Source organism: Rattus norvegicus, chromosome 10 (genome assembly GCF_021556685.1).
Source record: "Rattus norvegicus strain SHRSP/BbbUtx chromosome 10, alternate assembly SHRSP_T2T, whole genome shotgun sequence".
NCBI lineage: Eukaryota > Metazoa > Chordata > Mammalia > Rodentia > Muridae > Rattus > Rattus norvegicus.
Window position 1 is genome coordinate 98,821,026 of NC_141543.1, and position 19,018 is coordinate 98,840,043.

The 19,018-nt window shown below is 45.2% G+C and overlaps 1 protein-coding gene across 15 annotated transcripts in view; it reads left to right on the forward strand.

Moving 5' to 3' along the window:
* Nucleotides 1-19,018, forward strand: part of Helz (helicase with zinc finger) — a 145,081-nt gene that overhangs the window by 8,567 nt on the left and 117,496 nt on the right. For all 15 annotated transcript variants that reach the window (XR_015630449.1, XR_015630448.1, XM_087570853.1 and 12 more), the window contains one exon: nt 17,391-17,618. Coding sequence is in view for 10 of the 15 variants with exons in the window: in XM_087570844.1 (XP_087426970.1) it covers nt 17,409-17,618 (210 nt within the window). In the remaining 5 variants the exon portion in view is untranslated. The remainder of the gene's footprint in view (nt 1-17,390; nt 17,619-19,018) is intronic.

Sequence of the window (19,018 nt, forward strand, 5' to 3'; positions counted from 1 at the left end):
ACACACACACACACACACACACACACAAAAACCTATTTCAAAAAACTAAAAAACTAAAAAACAAAACAAAACAACTTAAGAAAAAAAAGAAGAACTAAGATGGAGACGGGCAGAGAGGGTCCTGCCTGTAATCTTGGGACTTGGGAAGACTAGAGAGTTACTAGCTGAAAGCTCTTGAACTATAAGGAATCTCAAGCCATCCTAAGATACTGCTTCACAAACTAATAAAAGCTGAAACTAGAGGGGCTGAGACAGGAGGATTGACCCTGTTTCAAAAGAAAAAAATGGAAAACCGAGGTGGAGGTAACTCTGGTCAGCCATCTTTCCCGGGAGTGCATACAAGCTCTGGGTGAGCGCACAGCAGAGGGATGCTCGCCCCGTTCCTTCTTGTGGCTGCTCAGCTCTCATTCCAGGCCCTTGCTTCCTGGGTGTATTGAGCTTTCCTTTTCTTTTACATTCATAGTGTGTGTGTGTGTGTGTGTGTGTGTGTGTGTGTGTGTGTGTGTGAGATAGATCCTCTTCAGCTGGAGTGACAGGTCTTGAGGTCTTGGTCAGCTATCTGCTGGGAACAGAACTCTGGTGTTCTGCAGAGCAGAGCATGTTCTGAACTTCTGAGCCATCTTTCCAGCCCCTGGAACTTTCTTAGTGTTGAAACTGTTTAGTGTTTGGGTTTATTACCCATAAATAGTTGTTTTTCTTTTTGACATTCCATTTCAAAATGTTCGCATTTTAAATTATGATATGCAATAATTTGATGCTTTAAAAACTTACTGGATGTTGGTGAACATTTCATGTTACAAATTTCAAATTTTAAGTTGAGTATGGTGGTGCATGCCTTTATCTGAGAGCACATCTCTAGGATAAATTCTGGAGTATGCTATTATGTTTAAAGATACTTATATTAATGAGTGTTTTATAGCTTTCGATGTATATCATTTTGCAGTAGCACCCAGGGTGTCTTGCCAGTTTATATGGTTAGCAAATGCAGACTTTGCAGTTGCACTCTCAGGTTGGTAGGAGTCCATCGTCCTGTAAACATTCGTTTCTGGTTCAGTAGTATAAAATGGCTCTTGGAGCTCATTGACCTTTACTGTCGTGTTTACCTATTTGAGTCATCTTTGTCCTTTTCTGTTGCATTGTTACACAATCAAAGTTGATGTGGCTTTGCAGGGGAAGGCAAGTATAACCAGCTTCTAGATAATTGTTAGAGGATAGCCAGGCCAAGCTCAGTGAACACGCTTGTAATGAGGGTGTCGTCTGACTGCGTGAGAGGAATTGGGGATTGTGCTTAAAGGCGATGGTCAGGGATTCCAAGATTCAGCCTAGCAAGCACTTCCGGCCACATGTGACACAGGCTTCAGCCATCCTGGAGGCAAGCACGGGGGTGAAGCAGAGGACTCGAGGTTGATTAGTTAGGGCTTCTGATGCCCCTTGTGACTGAGGAGAACAGTGTGGTAGACATCCCTAACTTACCATGCAAGCTTGCCTGTGCCCCAGCCTACCCTTTGCGTCCCGCTGGAAGGAACTAACCCTCTTGGTAAGAGGCACTAAGGAATGAAAGAACGGATGAGAGTGAGGTGGGGATCCCAGCGCAGCATCCGGTGAGGTGCTTGAGGACTTGGTGCAGCCTTCTTGGCATATCTGCGAACATCCAGCCTGAAGGGTGGTATGTAGATCATATGCAGATGAAGAGCAACAGAAAGAAGAGGGTATGGAAGGAGCCTGGGTAGAGTGGGAATAGGTGGCTTGAGATGCATAACCTAATTACATGCATCCTGGGATAGTAACAGAGCCAAGTGGAAAGTGATGCTGTCCTTGGTCGGGATTGTGTGAGGGGATGTACTGGAAGAAGGGGCGAGGGCATAAGAGACTAGTTGGATTCATGGCAGGTAAATGGAGGGCCATGAGGGCTTGGATCAAGTTGGTGGTTTTGAAAAGTGGTGGATGTAGGAAGTTTTGGAGACTGATGGGTGAGAGGTGGTGACTGGTAGGTGTGGGAGGGAAGGCGGTACAGTGGGCCCCGTGTCTGAAGTCAGGTGTGGTTGGGAGTCTGAAGAAGTAGACATGGAGATAGGCTCCATGGAGCATTTGCTTCTCTGCTTCATCCTAAAAATGCAGAAGGTCCTTACCCCAGTGTGCTTGCAGAGCTGGTAGTGAGACGGTGTGGAGAGGATGATGGCTTTGTGAATGTAGAAATGTGGGGAGAGGAGCGCTTGAGTGCCCGGCTCTTCTGCTCTAGCCATCTTTCCTTCCTCGGCACCTACAGTAAGCCACACTCTGGAAGTGACTCCATGACCTCAGACTTCGTGTTTGTAGGAAAGTAGCATGGTTTGGTTCCTGCTCTTCTAGGAGACTGTTACATTTATGTGTCTGAGTGTTTTGGCTGCATGTCTATCTGTGTACCACGTGTGTACCTGGTGCCCACTGAGATCAGAAGAGGGCGTTAGATCCCCTGGACCTGGAGTTGTAGGAGGTTTTGAGCCACCATGAGGGTTCTAGAGACTGAACCCAGGCCTTTTTTAAGTTCTCTTAACCACTGAGCCACCACTGCAGCCCTGGTCTCAGACTTACTAAGGAAAAGTGAGAAAGAACCCAAGCAGTAGGGTACAGGGGGCAGGAGTGCCCAGCGGGAAGGGAAGGAGAAGCTACTGCAGAATTTCTAGTTGCTTCAGCTTTGTGTCTTGGGCTAAGTCTCCCGAGACTCTAAGCCCTTTTATTTTTGCCACAATAAAACTTGTTCCTTGTTGAAAATTATAAAGGATAGATGAATTGAAAGAAACTACAACAGTACCACCCAGAGCGTCCCATTTTTACTTTTAATAAACATTTGGAGTAGTTTCAGACTTACAGAGGAGGTGCAGATGTAGAATACAGTTCCCATGTAAGCTTCACCCAACCACTGCCTCTCCACTGTGAGCATTTCCAGTTTCCATGGCACCTTTGCCAGACCGAAGAAACACTGCTTCCATTCTGCAGCTCTCCTCCTCTCCTCTCCTCTCCCCTCCCCTCCCCTCCTCTCCTCTCCTCTCCTCTCCTCTCCTCTCCCCTCCCCTCCCCTCCCCTCCCCTCCCCCCCCTCCCCTCCCCTCCCCTCCCCTCCCCTCCTCTCCTCTCCCTTTCCCCCTTCCCCCTTCCCCCTTCCCCCTTCTCCCTTCTCCCTTCTCCCTTCTCCCTTCCCCCTTCCCCTCCCTTGTTTCTCTCTTTCTCTCTTTCTGACAGGGTCTTTCCATGTATCCTTCACTATGTAAACTAGGCTGGCTCTAAATTCACAGATCTGCCTGTCTTTGCCTCTCAAGTGCTGGCATTAGAGGTGTGCACCACCACATCCAGCCCAATGCACTATTCCCTTTTAATTAAATGCTTACTTATTTTTGTTTTGTGTGAGGAGGTGTTTTGCCTGCCTGCATGTCTGCACCATGTTCATATAGTGCTCACAGAAGCCAGAAGAGGGCATTGGATCCCTTAGAAATGGAGTTAACTGCCAGATGTGTGCCACCATGTGGGTGCTGAGAATAGAGCCTGGATCCTCTGGGAGAGCACTCATCGCTCTTAACCACTGAGCAGTCACTCCCGCCTCCCTCCAGTGCGCTGCCCTTGCTTGTTTCTGAGATAGAGTCACTTACTGTGCCACTGTGGCTGGCCTGGAATTCTGTGTGGACCAAACTGGCCTGCAACTCAGAGATCTGCCTGCCCCCGCCTCCTGAGTGCTAGGAATAATGGTGCGATCCACAGCTCCTGACAGCATTCTTGTTTAATTAGGAAGTTGGCCCTTTTCATTTTGATTTGCTCTTTAAGAAGCTCAGTTACTTTGAACTAATTCATTTGCCTATCTATATGGATAATCTGAAAGGAGAAAATACAAAAGAAGCAGTTTTATAACAGTAAAATGCAGAAATATTAGATAATATTATAGAAAAGGGTTCAGTGAGAAATCTCGGGTTGGCCTCGATCCTATGATCTTGCTGCCATGTTCTCTTCAGCAATTGTCTGCTGGTGTGGACCACCATAGCCAGCCGGAAAAGTTCGTCTGATGATAAAAATATCATCGAGGTAGGTTAGTACACCCGAGTAATCCCAGCTCTCATGAGCCTAAGGCAAGAAGAGCTAGAATTTGGAGGTAGCCTGGGTGACGTAGTAAGTTCCAGGTTATCCTGGGGTACAGACCCCATCAGAAAAAACAATCATCTTTGCTAGAATTCATTCTTTAAAAACAAAACAAAACTCTGTGTGTGTGTGTGTGTGTGTGTGTGTGTGTGTGTGTGTTGTGCGCCTGCGCGCGCGCTCATGCTGTGCTGAGTGGAGGTCAGAGGACAACTTTGCCTTTGTTTCCCTCTCCACATTTACATGGAGTCAGTGCTGTCAGACCTTCAGGCAGCCATCTTGCCAGCCCGAGATCTCCTTAGTGTGCTTTGCTTGCTTCTCAGTGTGGGTGTGTTTCTCTTCATTAGGAGAGGTGTTAAATGGTTTAGGAGGACACTCAAGCTCTTTAGGAAATAATTTGGAATTACCGAAACAAGGTTATCTCCAGAGGTGCTAGCAATTTTGAAAAACGAGCTAGGGAAAAAGTCAGTGATGGGTGGAAAAAAGGATCTCAGTTTTAGCTCATGAATAAAAACAAATCATTGCCAAAATAGATCGTAGGCGGTCCTTCATGTTTCTTTTATATATTCAAAGGTTTTTTTTGTGGTCCTGCCCTGATGTTGCTTATGCCTGTGATCAGGAGGCTGAGACAGGAAGATTGCTGCACGATCCTGTGCTACTCAAAGAGTTCTTGGCTAGCCTCAGTTATGGCATATGAGAGCCTGTCTCAAGTAAATGAAATACATGAAAAATAAAATGTATATTTTTAAAAGATTTGTTTATTTTATGTAAATGAGTGCTCTATCTGTAAGTATTCCTGGATGCTAGAAGGGGGCATCAGACCCCAGGACAGATGGTTGTGAGCCACAATGTGGTTGTTGGAAATTGAATTTGAGACCTCTGGTAGAGCAGGCAGTGCTCTAACTGCTGAGCCATCTGTCCAGCCCTAAACTATTTCTCTTGACTGTACTGAAATCCGTTTGGAGTTTAGAAGCATTACCACTTTGTAGAAGAGGGAATTTGAAATAGAACATGGTTGACAGTCTTGATTTCTTCAAATTTTCTCCCAGAGGTTTAGTCTCTCCCAATGCTTCTTGTATAGTTAGCAGCTTAAAAAAAATCATTTTTACATTTATTAGTTTGTGTGTGTGTGTGTGTGTGTGTGTGTGTGTGTGTGTGCGCGCGCGCACGTGTGTGTGAGTTTGTGTGCATGCATGAACACATGTAATCCATGGACAACTGTTCTTGGAACGTTCTGGGAACGTATGGGAGTCAGCTCTCTTCTCCCATCATTCGGGTCCAGGGGATAGAACTCAGGTCCTCAGGACTGAGCTATCTCACTGGTCCTTACATTTTCTTTATTTTTTTCCTTCCTTCTTTCCTTCCTTTCCTCTTTCCCTCCCTCCCTCCTTCCTTCTTTCTTTCCTTTCTTTTGTGTATGTGTATGTGTGTGTGCGCTCAGTGATTTTTATGTTTTAGAGAAAAATGCAAGCCTGGTTGAATAGTAAGTATATTACTATAAATAAAATTTATTTTGCAGGGTTTCTGTATATTCCATAGAATTGTTACGTATTCCAGTCTGGGCAAAACAGATGATATACAAGCTAATACTGCATTCCTTTTTATGGGTGGCATCCTAGTGACAACTGAAATATTACATGACAGTTCTTAGTATGCCTGGTATTTTAGTTATTCTAGGTCACTTCTTTGGACAATTCAACTAAAATTCTTATTGAATAGTTTTAGTGACTGTGATGGTTATCCTGGAGATAAAATGGCAGAAAACCTGACACTGATTTACATAAGTGGTGTATTGGGCAGGTAAGCATTTTACAGACTGTCTATAATCCAAGGTAATAGATACCAGAGGCTCAATTATTCTGAAGGAAGGCAGGCTGGTTTGAAGCGGTTGCTGGAAGCAGGACAGGATGTCGGTAGGTCCAGAGAGGGGCTGGGGAAAAGCTGTGGGTAGGAGAGCAGTGTTGCTAGAGCCTCACTATATTTGGGGTCTGTGTGTGCGGTGTGAGAACGTTAAGGTTGGGGTCAGATAGTGAGTGACCCAGGTGCTGAGTAATGAGCTTGGGCATTTCTCAGTGGGCATCTTGGAATCATGTGCCCTGGGGTGGGTAATGCTGTTAACTTTTTCTCCCAGAGGAATCATGACAGTTGCACCATGTAGTGAGTTCCAGGCCAGGCTAGTCCCGTGCATTGTGGTTTTGGCAGACCTCATGCTTTCTGCTTGTCCGTCGACCCTGCCGCTCATCGGGCACTGAGGGTCATGTAGGTCAGTCTGAATTTCTTCTTGTGGTCATGGCACAATGACTTTGTAGTATAGTCTTCTTTAGGATAATTCTGGAAATCCCACAGGCAAAATAGAGGCATGTGGCTAGCTTAAAAAATAAGGATTTCGGGGGTTGGGGATTTAGCCAGTGGTAGAGCGCTTGCCTAGGAAGCGCAAGGCCCTGGGTTCGGTCCCCAGCTCCGGAAAAAAAAGAACAAAAAAAAAAAAAAAAAGGATTTCAAAGTTTTCCAGTAGTTCTTCTCTTTAAATTTTTTTTAAAAAAAGATTTATTTAATTATATGTAAGTACACTGTAGCTGTCTTCAGACACACCAGAAGAGGGCATCGGATCTCATTACAGATGGTTGTGAGCCACCATGTGGTTGCTGGGATTTGAACTCAGGACCTCTGGAAGAGCAGTCGGTGCTCTTAACCACTGAGCCAGATCTCCAGCTCTAAAATGTTTATATTCTTTGTTTTGTAAAGAAACTTAAGCATATTTAATATGACCAAATCTATTAAATTTTTTGTTTGCTATGACTAGAGTCCAGTTATTAATAGGTTTTTACCTTTATTGTTTATGTGTGTCATGTATATATGTGTGAGTCTGCATGCCTGCATGCATGTATATGGGCAGGGGCATGCCATGGCATCCACATGGAGGTCAGAGGATAGCTTGGCAGGAGTTAGTTCTCTCTTTCCACCGTGTGAGTCCAGAGCTTGAACTCATGTCTGTGGTTGGGCAGCAAGTGCTGTTGTCTGCTGAGCCAGCCTTACCAGCCCTGCTTGAGACTGATGGTCTTGAATTCTGCGGTGTAGCTGGGGTGTGTTTGAACTTCTCATCTTCCTGCCTCTGCCTCCTGAGTGCTGGGGCTACAGGTGTGTTGATGTTGGAAATCAAAACCTATGAATGCTAGGCAGGCCACTGAGCTACGTCCGTCAGCTCCAAGAACCTCGTATATAATTTTGTCTCTTAAGTTCTTCTATGACTGTTGTCTATGTATACATAGGATGTTTAGTTCAAAAGGAAGCTATCTTGGGGGGGTCTGATCAAGAATCAGTTATGGGTCTGGGCGTACAGCTCAGTGTTAGAGTGCTTTTCTAGCATCTGCGGGGCCCTGGGCTCAACTTCCAGTACTGACATGACACCCCGTCCCCCACAAAGAAAAAGAATCAGTGAGGGCTGTTCGTAATTTCAGTGAAAGAAGAGAGGAGGTTAAATATAGCTGTTAGTCTTCTAAACCTTTACAAATGCATATGGGTCCTTTAAGTTAATTGTGAAGTAGACAGTTTTGTGTTGATAGAGGGAAAGAGGAGACAGGTGTAGAAATCGTCCTGACTTCAGAGTGACAACATTTTGGTTATCACTGTTGCTCCCTGGAGTTTGCTCACAGTTGCTATTTGCTCTTTAAATCCTAGAGGTTTTGAGATCAAAGAGCATTGTGGCCACACTGACAAGAGAAGTTAGTGTAAGGAATGCAACAGGTTGGTTTGTGTATGTGTGTAGTGTGTGCACAGTGTGAAGGTGGAGGCTGGTGTTGCAGATCCTCCTTAGTCTGTCTCTCTGTCTATCTGTCTGTCTATCTATCTATCTATCTATCTATCTATCCATCCATCTATCTATCATCCATCCATCATCCATCCATCCATCCATCCATCCATCCATCCATCCATCCATCCATCCATCCATCTATCTATCTATCTATCTATCTATCTATCTATCTATCTATCTATCTATCTATCTATCTATCTTATCTATCTTTGGAGACAAGGTCTCTCACGAACCTGGAGCTCACAACACAGTTGGCAAGCAAGCCCCAGGGATCCCAGTGCGGGGATTATAAATATTTTACAGATGAACTTTCTCTTCTGCCCCTCCTTTTGCATTGTTTTTGGAGATGGCTCTGGACTTGTGGCATCTTCCTGCCTCAGCCTCCTAAATGCTGGGATTACAAACGTATATTGCCACATCTAGTAATGATTTTGTTTTCAAATAAAAATAGGGTGGGCATGGTGGCTCATGACTTTAATCCCACCAGGCAGGTCTCTTGTGAGTTGAGGCCAGCCTGGTCCACAAAGCAGCAAGTTCCACAGCTTCTCAAAGAAATGAGTAGATTTCATGACTTGATTTAAGGTGGTCTGCTGATTCCTGGTGCTGTCACAGACAGATGCTTGGTCCTGGCCAGTCTGCCTCCCGCGCTCTGGTACGCCATTGATTTTATTTTCTTCAGCATTTACTTTGGACCCAGACCAGCCATCCAGCTCTGATGGAATTCTTCAAAAGCATCCTATGTTTTGTGCCAGATGACCTCCAACAGTTGGCTTATTGGAAACTGCTCTTTCTGAGGCTGCATTCCTGCTTTTCAGCCTACGGAGGAGGAAGGCTGCAAGCTTTTTTCCCTCTTATTTTGCATCTGTTTTCCCCATTTTCTAAAAGTGTGTCAATTATGACACCAAGGTTTATCCTTATTTCATTATTGGTATTGTTTTACTCTGTTTATATTTGATTGTTTTTTTGTTTGTTTTTTTTTCTTTTTTCTTTTTTTCGGAGCTGGGGACCGAACCCAGGGCCTTGCGCTCGCTAAACAAGCGCTGTACCACTGAGCTAAATCCCCAACCCCTATATTTGATTGTTTTATCTTATTTCATTTTATTTATTTTTTTTCTGAGATGGGTTTTTGTCTTTGGCTATCCTGGAAACAGCTCTGCAAACCAGACTGGCCTTGAACTGACAAGAGTCCAACTGTCTCTTGCCTCCTAAGTGCTGTGATTAAAGGCATGAGCCACCATGCTCAGAAGAACTGATTTGTTTTGGTGAATAGGTCTCCTAGTTGAATGCACATATGGGTTAGGCAGACTTCATCTACATAGTCTCCAGTGCAGAGCCACATCCCCCACTCATGCTGCCCTTGAGTATTGTGCTTCCCCTGGCTTGTCACTGACCACACAGTCTGCAAGTATGAGGACTGCTTTCTGCTCTTAATTATTAATCTCCTCGTTTGTTTGTTTTGTGTGTCTGTCTACCTGACTGCCTGCATGCAGAGTTCAGAGGACAGATCATTCTTGGGTGTCAGTTCTCCGAGTCCACTAGTGGGCTCTGGGGCTCTAACAGATCTTCAGGTTTGATGACGAGCACCTTTCCTGCTGAGCCATTGGTGTCACCCAGCTTGTTTGTTGTAGGTCGCCTTTTTCACTGCTGAGTAGTTTTCCACTGTGGGAGCACTAACTTTATTCGTCATTCGCTGCTAAAGGATGCTTGAGTTTCATTTTTAGCAATTCTGAATAGAGCAGCTGTAAACATTTATTTACAGGTTTTTGTGTTCTCATTGTCTTGGGATAAGTGGATGGAACAAGAGGTGATACTGAGACATGTATGTCAGTGTGTGAGTATGGGCGGGCTCATATGTGCAGGACAGAAGGTGACAGATGCTGTCACTCGGCCTGTTCCTTTGGAGGCACAATCTGTCTTGAACTGGGGGCTTGGTTTTTCTGGCTAGCCTGGAAACCAGGTGGCCCCAGGTCCCGAAGCCAGCAGCCCCTCGGAGCCTGTCTTAGCTTTCTGTGGAGCTGAGGCTGTAGGTGTGCGCCAGACTCTTTGATATGTACACAGCAGGACTGAAACTGGGGCTTTCTAGAAGAGCAGCAAGTGCTCATAATTAATTGCCAAGCCATCTTTGTAGCCACAGCCCTTGAGACTCATCTCTTCAGTGTGTGATACCTAATCCTGGTTTTAATTTGCATTTGTGGGAGGGCTAATGGTGTTGAATATCTTCTTTTACTATTACTACTACCACTACTACTCCTACTATTATTTATTATTGTTACTTGGCTTTTTTGAAGCATGATCTCTCTCTTAGCTCTTATGAAGCCTTGGCTGTCCTGGAATTCCTTCTGTAGACCAGGCTGGCCTTGAACTCAGAGATCCTCCTGTCTGCCTCCCTGAGTGCTGGGATTAAAGGCACGTGCCATCGTGCTTGCTCTTCTTACTGTATTTTCAATTGTTTGTGTATCTATGTGCTCACGTGTGTTTGTGCATGTAAGTATGGTGTCTGTGGAGGTGGTGGCTGTGCCCACACAACCATTACCTGTTTACCGGGAAGAAAATTATTCCTGTGCCAAGTAGGCAAAGTTGTCACATAGAGTGATATTTTATTGTCTTCAACAATAGTACTGAATTTATTTTATATTTTTGGGTGTTGGTTTGTTTGAGACAGAGTCTCATTGTAGCTCTGGCTTACCTTGAACTCGTAGAAATTCACCTGCCTCTGCCTCCCAAGTGCTGGAACTCTGACTTTCTATTTTGTTTTTTTAAACATTTTATTTTTTATTTCATATGCATTGGTGTTTTGTCTACATGTATATCTATGTGAGAGTGTCAGATCTTGGAATTACAGACTGAAGTGAACTGCCTTATGGGTGCTGGGAATTGAACCTGGGTCCTCAGAAAGATTAGTCAGTCCTCTTAACCACTGAACTATCTCCCAAGCCCCTGAATTTCTTTTTCTTTTTCTTTTTTTCAAAGATCTATTTACTTTATTTAAATGAATACACTGTAGCTGTCTTCAGGTGCACCAGAAGAGGGCATCAGATCCCATTACAGATGGTTGTGAGTTACCATGTGGTTGTTGGGAATTGAACTCAAGACCTCTGGAAGAACAGTCTATGTTCTTAACCACTGAGCCATCTCTCCAGGCCCCTGGATTTCTTTATAAAGATATATTTATTTTAGCACGTGAGTGTTTTGCCAGCATGTAGTAGAGTTATGGATGGTTATAAACTGCCGTGTGGGCACTGGGAAACTGAACTTGGGTGTCTTAACCTCTGAACCAGTTCCAGCTGGAAAGTACTAAGTGTTAAGTGATTTCCATTTTACATAAGTGAAACTCTGCAAGTTTAGGGGAGTTACCACTGTGAAGCAGTTTAAGTGCTTCACAGAGGAACCCAAGAAGGGAAGACTTGGCGGTCTCACTGTCCATTCCCAGATGGTTTTGAGACCTCAGGTGAAGTCATGTGCTCCAGGCCACGTGAGTGAGCTTTCAAGGTGGGGCCTGTGCCTTAGTCCGCTCTGCGTCAGGTCATTGTTCCCGAGGACACATACATAGCATGGGCAGTATTAGTTTGTTTTTATTGCTACTTGTGTTTATAGTATTTGTTTAGGTACAGGCTGTGAATTTTGTGGGATAATTTGCGTTTTGGTACCTGGTTTGTCTCTTTTCTTTCCTGTGGTGTTTGGAGTTTATTCTAGGACTATTAATGGAAGGCAAACACTTGCCACTGGGTTGTAACCCCAGCCCTCTTGTTCCTTAGACTTTTTTTTTTTTTTTTTTTTTTTTTTTGGTTCTTTTTTTCGGAGCTGGGGACCGAACCCAGGGCCTTGCGCTTCCTAGGCAAGCGCTCTACCACTGAGCTAAATCCCCAACCCCTTGTTCCTTAGACTTTTGTTTTTAATACATGCACAGACACGTAACACAATTAAAAAATAAAATAAATCTTTGAAAAAGGGGGCTGGAGAGATAGCTCTTGAGTTGTAAGCTGGATTCTGTCTCAAAAACCCAAAAGTTGGGGCTGAGAGCTAGCTCAGTGGTTAAGAGCTTTTGCTGCTCTTCCAGAGGATCTGAGTTCAGTTTCCAGCACCCACATTGGGCATCTTACTGCCTCCTATAATCCCAGTCCCTGGGATCCCACACCTCTGGCCTCCAGGGTACCTGCACTCATATGTACACATAATTAGAAATAAAATTATAAAAGTACTTCTTAGAGACACTTCCACTGTGTGGGTCCCAGGGATCAAAGTCAGTCTCAGTCAGCCTTGAGCACCTTTACCCACTGAGCCATCTTGATGGCCCCTTTTAATTACTTCATTTAGGGACAGGGTCTTACTAAATTGTCCAGGCTGTCCTTGAACTTGCTTCTTGGCTCAGGCAGGTTGTCAGTGTGGGATCCGTTTTGCCTCAGTCTTCCTGGCAGCTGGATGTTATATGGCTTACCTTTCTGTTATCTGTGTGCCTATCTATCAGCTCCTAACTGAGGCTGATTTCGTTAATGCCTAGTGACGGTTATCATTATTTCAAGTTGGCAGATGGACTGTGGTGTCTGGGAGGTAGAGGCTGGGGGTGCTGTTCAACAGACTGTTGTACGTGGGACAGCTCTCTGCAGCACAGACGTATCTCTGGTGTGTGCCATGGGTTAGTGATTGTTCTGTAATACTGTTCTTTTTTTGTTTTGTTTTGTTTTAAAATTTAAGTTTTAATTTTTTATGTTCACAGGTGCCTGCATGTGTGTGTATCATATGCATGCAGTGTTCATGGAGATCTTGCCAGGTCATTGGGTCTCTGGGAACTAGAACTACAGAGGGCTGTGAGCCACCATGACTATGCTGGGAACTGAACCTGGGTCTTCTGGGGAAGCAGAAAGTGCTTCTAACCACTGAGCTGTCACCGCATCCCTGTAATGCTCGTCTTAGGTGTGGCGGACGGCAGAGTCACTGCAACAATCCAGAAATGAGTAGTTTTTGATTTTTGTTTGATAATTGATTCTACCAAGTCAATACATGTTTATATTAGGGACATAAATTCAAATCATAACTGAACTATTTAAACTCTCTTAAACCCAACTGGGAAATGTATAGCATGTGCAGGGAGCTGAGGGAGTTTGCAAGGAGACCAGGAAAAAGACTGAAGTGATGCCATTTATTTGTCAAATTATCTTGTTAGTTAGTAACACAGTTTTTATTTTTATGTTAAATGACTAATTTGTTAAAAAAAAAAAAAAATGAAAACAAAAAGCAGGTGATGCTCGAATGCCTGGAATCCCAGCCCTTGAGAGGCAGAGGCAGAGGCAGGCAGTCTGGTCTAAGAGTGAGTTCCAAGACAGCCAGGGGAACACAGGCAAATCTTGTTTTGAAAAAAACCAAAGAAGCCTAAAAAGTATTAACACTTAACATGTTAAGTATAAACATTTAAAACCATATTTTGTTTTTAGTTAAAAACCCCAGGAGTTGGGGAAAAAACAGCTCAGTTGGTAAGGCCTGTCATACAGGCCCAAGGATCTGAGTGCAGATGCTAGCATCCAAGGAAAGCCAGGCATGGTAATGTGGACTTGTAATCCAGTGTTGGGAAAACAGGCAGATCCTTGGAGGTTTTAGCCAGCCCACCTAACCAAATTGATAAACTCCAGATTTAGTAAGAGACCTTATCTCAAAAACAAAAACAAAAACAAAAACAAAAAAAACCCACTACCACCACCACCAAAAAACAAAACAAAACAAAACAAAACAAAAAACAAAAAAAAAACAGAGTAAACTCGATGTAGTGAGGCACATCGTTGTTTTTGATACAGGGCCTTCCGATGTAGCCTTGGCTGTCCTAGGCTCTGTCATAGATCAGGCTGGCCTTGAACTCTTGGGTGCTGGGATTAAAGGCATGTTGCACCAGGCTGGCTATGATGCATGCTTTAGTCCCACTATTCAAGAGGCAGAGGTAAGGGCTGGAGTGACGGAGGGAAGGCTGCTTTTCCAGAGGGTCCTGGTTTGTCCTCAGCACCCACTTAGTGGGTCAAACTGTAACAGGGATCAGATGCTCTCTTTTGGCCTCTGTGAACACCAGGTTTAGGAAAAACTCCCATAAGCATAAAATAATAGTAATAGTAGTAGTAGTAGTAGTAGTAGTAGTAGTAGTAGTAGTAGTAATAGGCAGATGGATCTCTTAAACGCACAGAGGTGACTTTAAGGCCAGTCTGGCTTACATAGTGAGACACTTCAAAAGAAGGTTGAGAGTAATTGAGGAAGATGCTTATGTTAACCTTTAGCCTTCATGTGCCTTTCTTCTCTCTCTCTCTCTCTCTCTCTCTCTCTCTCTCTCTCTTTATATTGAGAGAGTTAGAGGATATTGTATTGCATCTTATATACTACTTGTATTTGCTAACTGCTGATATACACTGGTGATGTCCCTTTTGACCCCTCTTACTGTTCCTTCAGGGTGTCTGTGTCTTCTGAAGAATCACAGTGTGGGAAGTTGAAGGGCGGTGCTCATTTCTGAAGCCTCTCATCCCGCACTGCAGTTTATGGCTGCAGAACAGTTTACTGAGGGCAGAGCCGGGTTATGGAGGTTGGAGCTGGGCATGCTAGCCAAGAGCATTTCCGTTGGCCAGTGCTTATCAACCTTCCTAACGCTGGGGCCCTTTAATACAGCTCCTCATGCTGTGGTGACCCCCAACCATGACATTATTTTTGTTGCTACTTCATAACTGTAATTTAGCTTCTGAATCAATGTAAACATCTGTGTCTCCTAATGGTCTTGGGCAATCCCCGTGAAAGGGCTGCGACCCACAGGTTGGAAACTGCTGCTGCAGGCTGAGGAGGTGATGGGACAGATGGACTCTATAAGGACAACAGGGAGCATGGAGGTTGTCAGAGCAGAAGGAAGGCTAAGGATTGACCAATCGAAGCAGGCCACAGCCTTGATGAGGGTGGGGAGGAGGGTTGGCAGGAGCCGGTCTTGAAGCAGTGCTGTCGCTGCCACTTCTTACAGTCTCTGTGAAGGGATGGGGAGAAGCAGGCTTGAGTCCCTGCTGTCCGCTCTAACTTTTACTACACAAGTGTGAGCACAAGTCGTGGTGCACATGCATGAGGGGCCAGATGACAACTTTTGGGGGTTAGTGGTCCTTCCACTGTAAGTCCTGTGGGTCAGACAAGCTGGTGGGCTTTTCCAGGAAGCACCTTTACTAAACGGTCTTGCTGGCCTTCTTACTGTCTCCTTGAGCCGTTTTACTGGTTTTTCTCTCTCTGATAGAGTAAACTAATATGTATGGATTTATTAGAGTGGCTTATAGGATGTATCCCAAGTAGTCCAACCATGGCTGTCTCCCATGGAAAGGGGAGGGATCCAGTAGGTGTTCAATCCACAAGACTGGATGTCTCAGCTGTCCCTATCTGCTGCTGGAGTCCCTGTCCTGGAGAGCTGCCCATTCCGTCTGTGTCGGAATCCTGAAGAAGTAGGTTCTAACACGGGCATGGGAGTGAGTACCTCAGCAACAGGACAGGTGAACGCTCCTGTGTGGGTGAGGGCAAGCAGGCGAAAAGCAGAGCTTCTTTTTTCCCTGTCCCTTTACGTAGGCTATCACCAGGAAGTGTGGACCAGAATAGGGTTAGTAATCTGATTTCATACGATCCAGATTCAGTGTGGGTCTCCCACCTAAATAATCCAGCCCAGAAACATCCCTCACAGCTGTGCCCAGCTTCTTAGGTTTTAGTTAATTTCAAAACCATATTTTGAAAAAGACTTGACTTTTGCGTGAATGAAGATGTGCCACAGAGCCTGTGCCAGGTCACAGAAGCTGGTTCGCTCCTACTGTGTGGTACCCTGGGATCCAGCTTCAGTTGTCAGTGTTTCGGCAAGCACCTTTTCCCACGGAGTCGCCTCGCTGCCTGTAGTGTGCCCTTAGTGGTCAGTGCTGCCATTCCCGCCTGTTGACCTTCCTTCAGAGGACTGACATTGATAGATTGCTTCTTTTTTTCCTCCCCTTTCATAGTCCCGGGAATCAAACTCAACCCTGTACATGCCACCCCCGGGCTCTACCATCGAGTCGTTAATAGGTCCCACCTTTGTTTACAACCTGTCCTTCCCGTGCTGACTGTGGGAAGAACCTCCGACTCTCCTAGTATTTGACCCATAGTCCTCCCTACCCTACTCTACTGCAAAGTTTTGGCATCTCGAGTTTAACGTGTGGTTTATCTCCTCTTGCTGAGTTCAGCTGAACACTTCCTTTTTTAAACATTTTTTGAAAAATGTTCTTGCATGTGTGCATGTGTGGGTGCGTATGTCAGAGGAAAGCTTGCAGAAGTTCGTTCTTCTACCTTGTGCTTATCAGGGATCGACAGGCCGCCAGACTGGGTGGCAAGCGCCTTTACCTGCTGAGCCCTCTGGTTCAGCTGACCTGATGTCTCTGCAGAGCTGAAGTTTGCTCCTGCTGTGGTCTGTGCTGTGAACTCCTGTTCCCCTCCTGAGCCAGCTCACGCTTCAGATGGAGCCTCTTTCTGGTCTTTGGTAGCCTGAGTTTTGGCTCCTCTGCTAACCTCTGAGATCCTGGAAAGCAGTGACCTCATGCCTTATCTCTGTGTTTGGGGCTGTTCGCATATAGCCTGGCCCTCTGGGAATGTGGGCGGAGTTGAAGGCCCAGCTCAGACTTTGGCTAGACGGGTGTGAGAAAAAAAAATCCTACACAATATGGATTTTGATTTTCTGCAGTGCCAGAAGTGTAAGACTAGAGAGAGGCTGAAACTTGAAGGTTTAGACAGGAAAAGTTTCTGCTCTTTTGGTCAGAAAAGTGGAATCTTGTTGTTATGTGTACCTGTAGCATTCATTTATGTTTCATTTAGGAGGAATTCGATCCTAGGGGCTTATGGTGGTAGGTTAGCATGGGTCTTAGGAAATACAGGCTTCATAAATTATGCGTGTTAATTTTACTCTTCCCACAGCTGCGATGACCAGAAGGTTTGCTGAGGAAGCCTCTCCATTGGGAGAGGTACAATGGGGAGAGTGTATAAGTTTTACTATATATCTGTCTCATTTTCTTTTTAAACACATACTCTTTTTTTTTTTTAAAGATTTATTTATTTATTATATATAAGTACACTGTAGCTGTCTTCAGATACACCAGAAGAGGGCATCAGATCTCTTTACAGATGGTTGTGAGCCACCATGTGGTTGCTGGGAATTGAACTCATGACCTCTGAAAGAGCAGTCGGGTGCTCTTAACCGCTGAGCCATCTCTCCAGCCCCTAAACACATACTCTTAAGACCTTCAATTATTTGCAGATATGTTTTGCCTGTGTATGTGCTTCCGAGTGTATGTTCACTCCGGGCATGCAGGTACCTGACAGGGCATTAGAGTTGGCTGTGAGTTGGCCAGGAGCTGAACCTCGGTCCCAAATCTGGGTTCTCTACAAGAGCAGCCAGTGCTTTCGATCACTGAGCCGTGTCTCCAGCCCTTTGCCGAGTCTTTAAGTCACAACCATTCTTTTCTCATGTTTAGGATTTTTGTCCCTGAGTCATGGAAGACAGAAGAGCTGAAAGGTCATGTGAACAAGCGTGCGCGTCACTGCAGAGGCAGGACTATGACATGGCCCTCCAGCATTGCACAGACGCCCTGCTCTCTCTTGGCCAGTACTCCATGACAGACTTCGCAGGGCCGTGCCCAGTGGAGATTGAGCGCATCAAAATCGAGAGTCTTCTGTACAGAATTGCCTCATTCTTGCAGTTGGTGAGTGGATGCTGTTGGTACACCAGTGACGAGCTGTTGATGTACCCGTAGTTACAAGGACCATATGCTGGACACCTTCTGTACAAATGAGCTAGCTTGGGCCTGAACAGATTCGAGGGAAATACCTGGTGATTGCTGAACATTCTCAATGGCAAACAACTATATTTAAAACTTTACAAACTGTGTTATGGTACTCACTCATTTAATATGTGTTTATCGAGCACAATAGTCTGATAGACATTGTTCTAGAAACTTCACACGTAGACTGGTAAGAGAGAGAGGCCTTCTCCCTGTCACAGTCTAGCAGGGGAATAGGTAGGAGCACTGGCTGTTTCAGGTGGCTGTACACTAGGTTGATGCATGCAGGGAGGTGAGGGCCCAGGAACCTCGGAGCAGCTATGCTGCCCATGGGTGTTTACCCAGGATGTTCCGGGCCAGCCAATGAGAAGGTGATAGGAAGGGGAAGTAGGGATGTGGAGCTCTGGAGAAAGGGAACAGGCAGACGGTGCAGGGACTCTGAGGCAGAGGCATCACAGTCAAATGTGAATACTACCTGCACTGGTATGATTCTAGAGTGAGTGAGGGGGAGGGAAAGAGTAGGGCAGTGGGGTCTGTCGGGCCTTCTGAGTCATTCACATGAGTGATTGGGGGCTGCTATAGAGGCTGGGGCAGAGCAGGGGTGGGATTTGATTCACCAGGAACCCTTAGACTAATTTTTAAAATAGGTTATTAAAAACAAAACAAAACAAAATGGGCCGTGGTAGCACACACCTTTAATTCTAGCATTTGGGAGTCAGAGGCAGGACTGTCTGAGTTTGAGGCCAGCATAACTAAACAGAGGGTTTCAGGACAGCCAGGGCCTGTTTCAAAAAACGAGAAAAAAAGGTGTTGGGCATAGTAGTACATGTTGTGAATCCCAGCACTTGGGAGGTAGAGGCAGGAGGATCTCTGTGAGTTCAAGGGCAGCTCCATTTACATAGTGAATTCCAGAACAGCTAAGGCTATTCAGAAAGACCTTGCCTCAAAAAAACAAAGACAGACTATAAAGGGGTATGAATGTATGCAAAGGGACTGTTGGGATGACCTAGAGCCAAGATGACCAAGACTCAGTGTTCAGTTTATAAACAGCAGTGCAACCGGTTCTGTGCACAGGTTGAAGGCAGCAACAGATTTCCTAACACCAAGTGCAGGGAGAGAGAGAGAGAGAGAGAGAGAGAGAGAGAGAGTGTGTGTGTGTGTGTGTGTGTGTGTGTGTGTGTGTGTGTGTTTTGTCATGTGAAGTTACTTACCCTGAACCATTTTGACTGAGTGCTTACTAGAACGGGGCTCCCTTGAGCTGGGGTGAGAAAGCCCCAGGTGGGGAGCATGTTTGTGAGCTTAGTTTTGTGTCTTTAGATTTG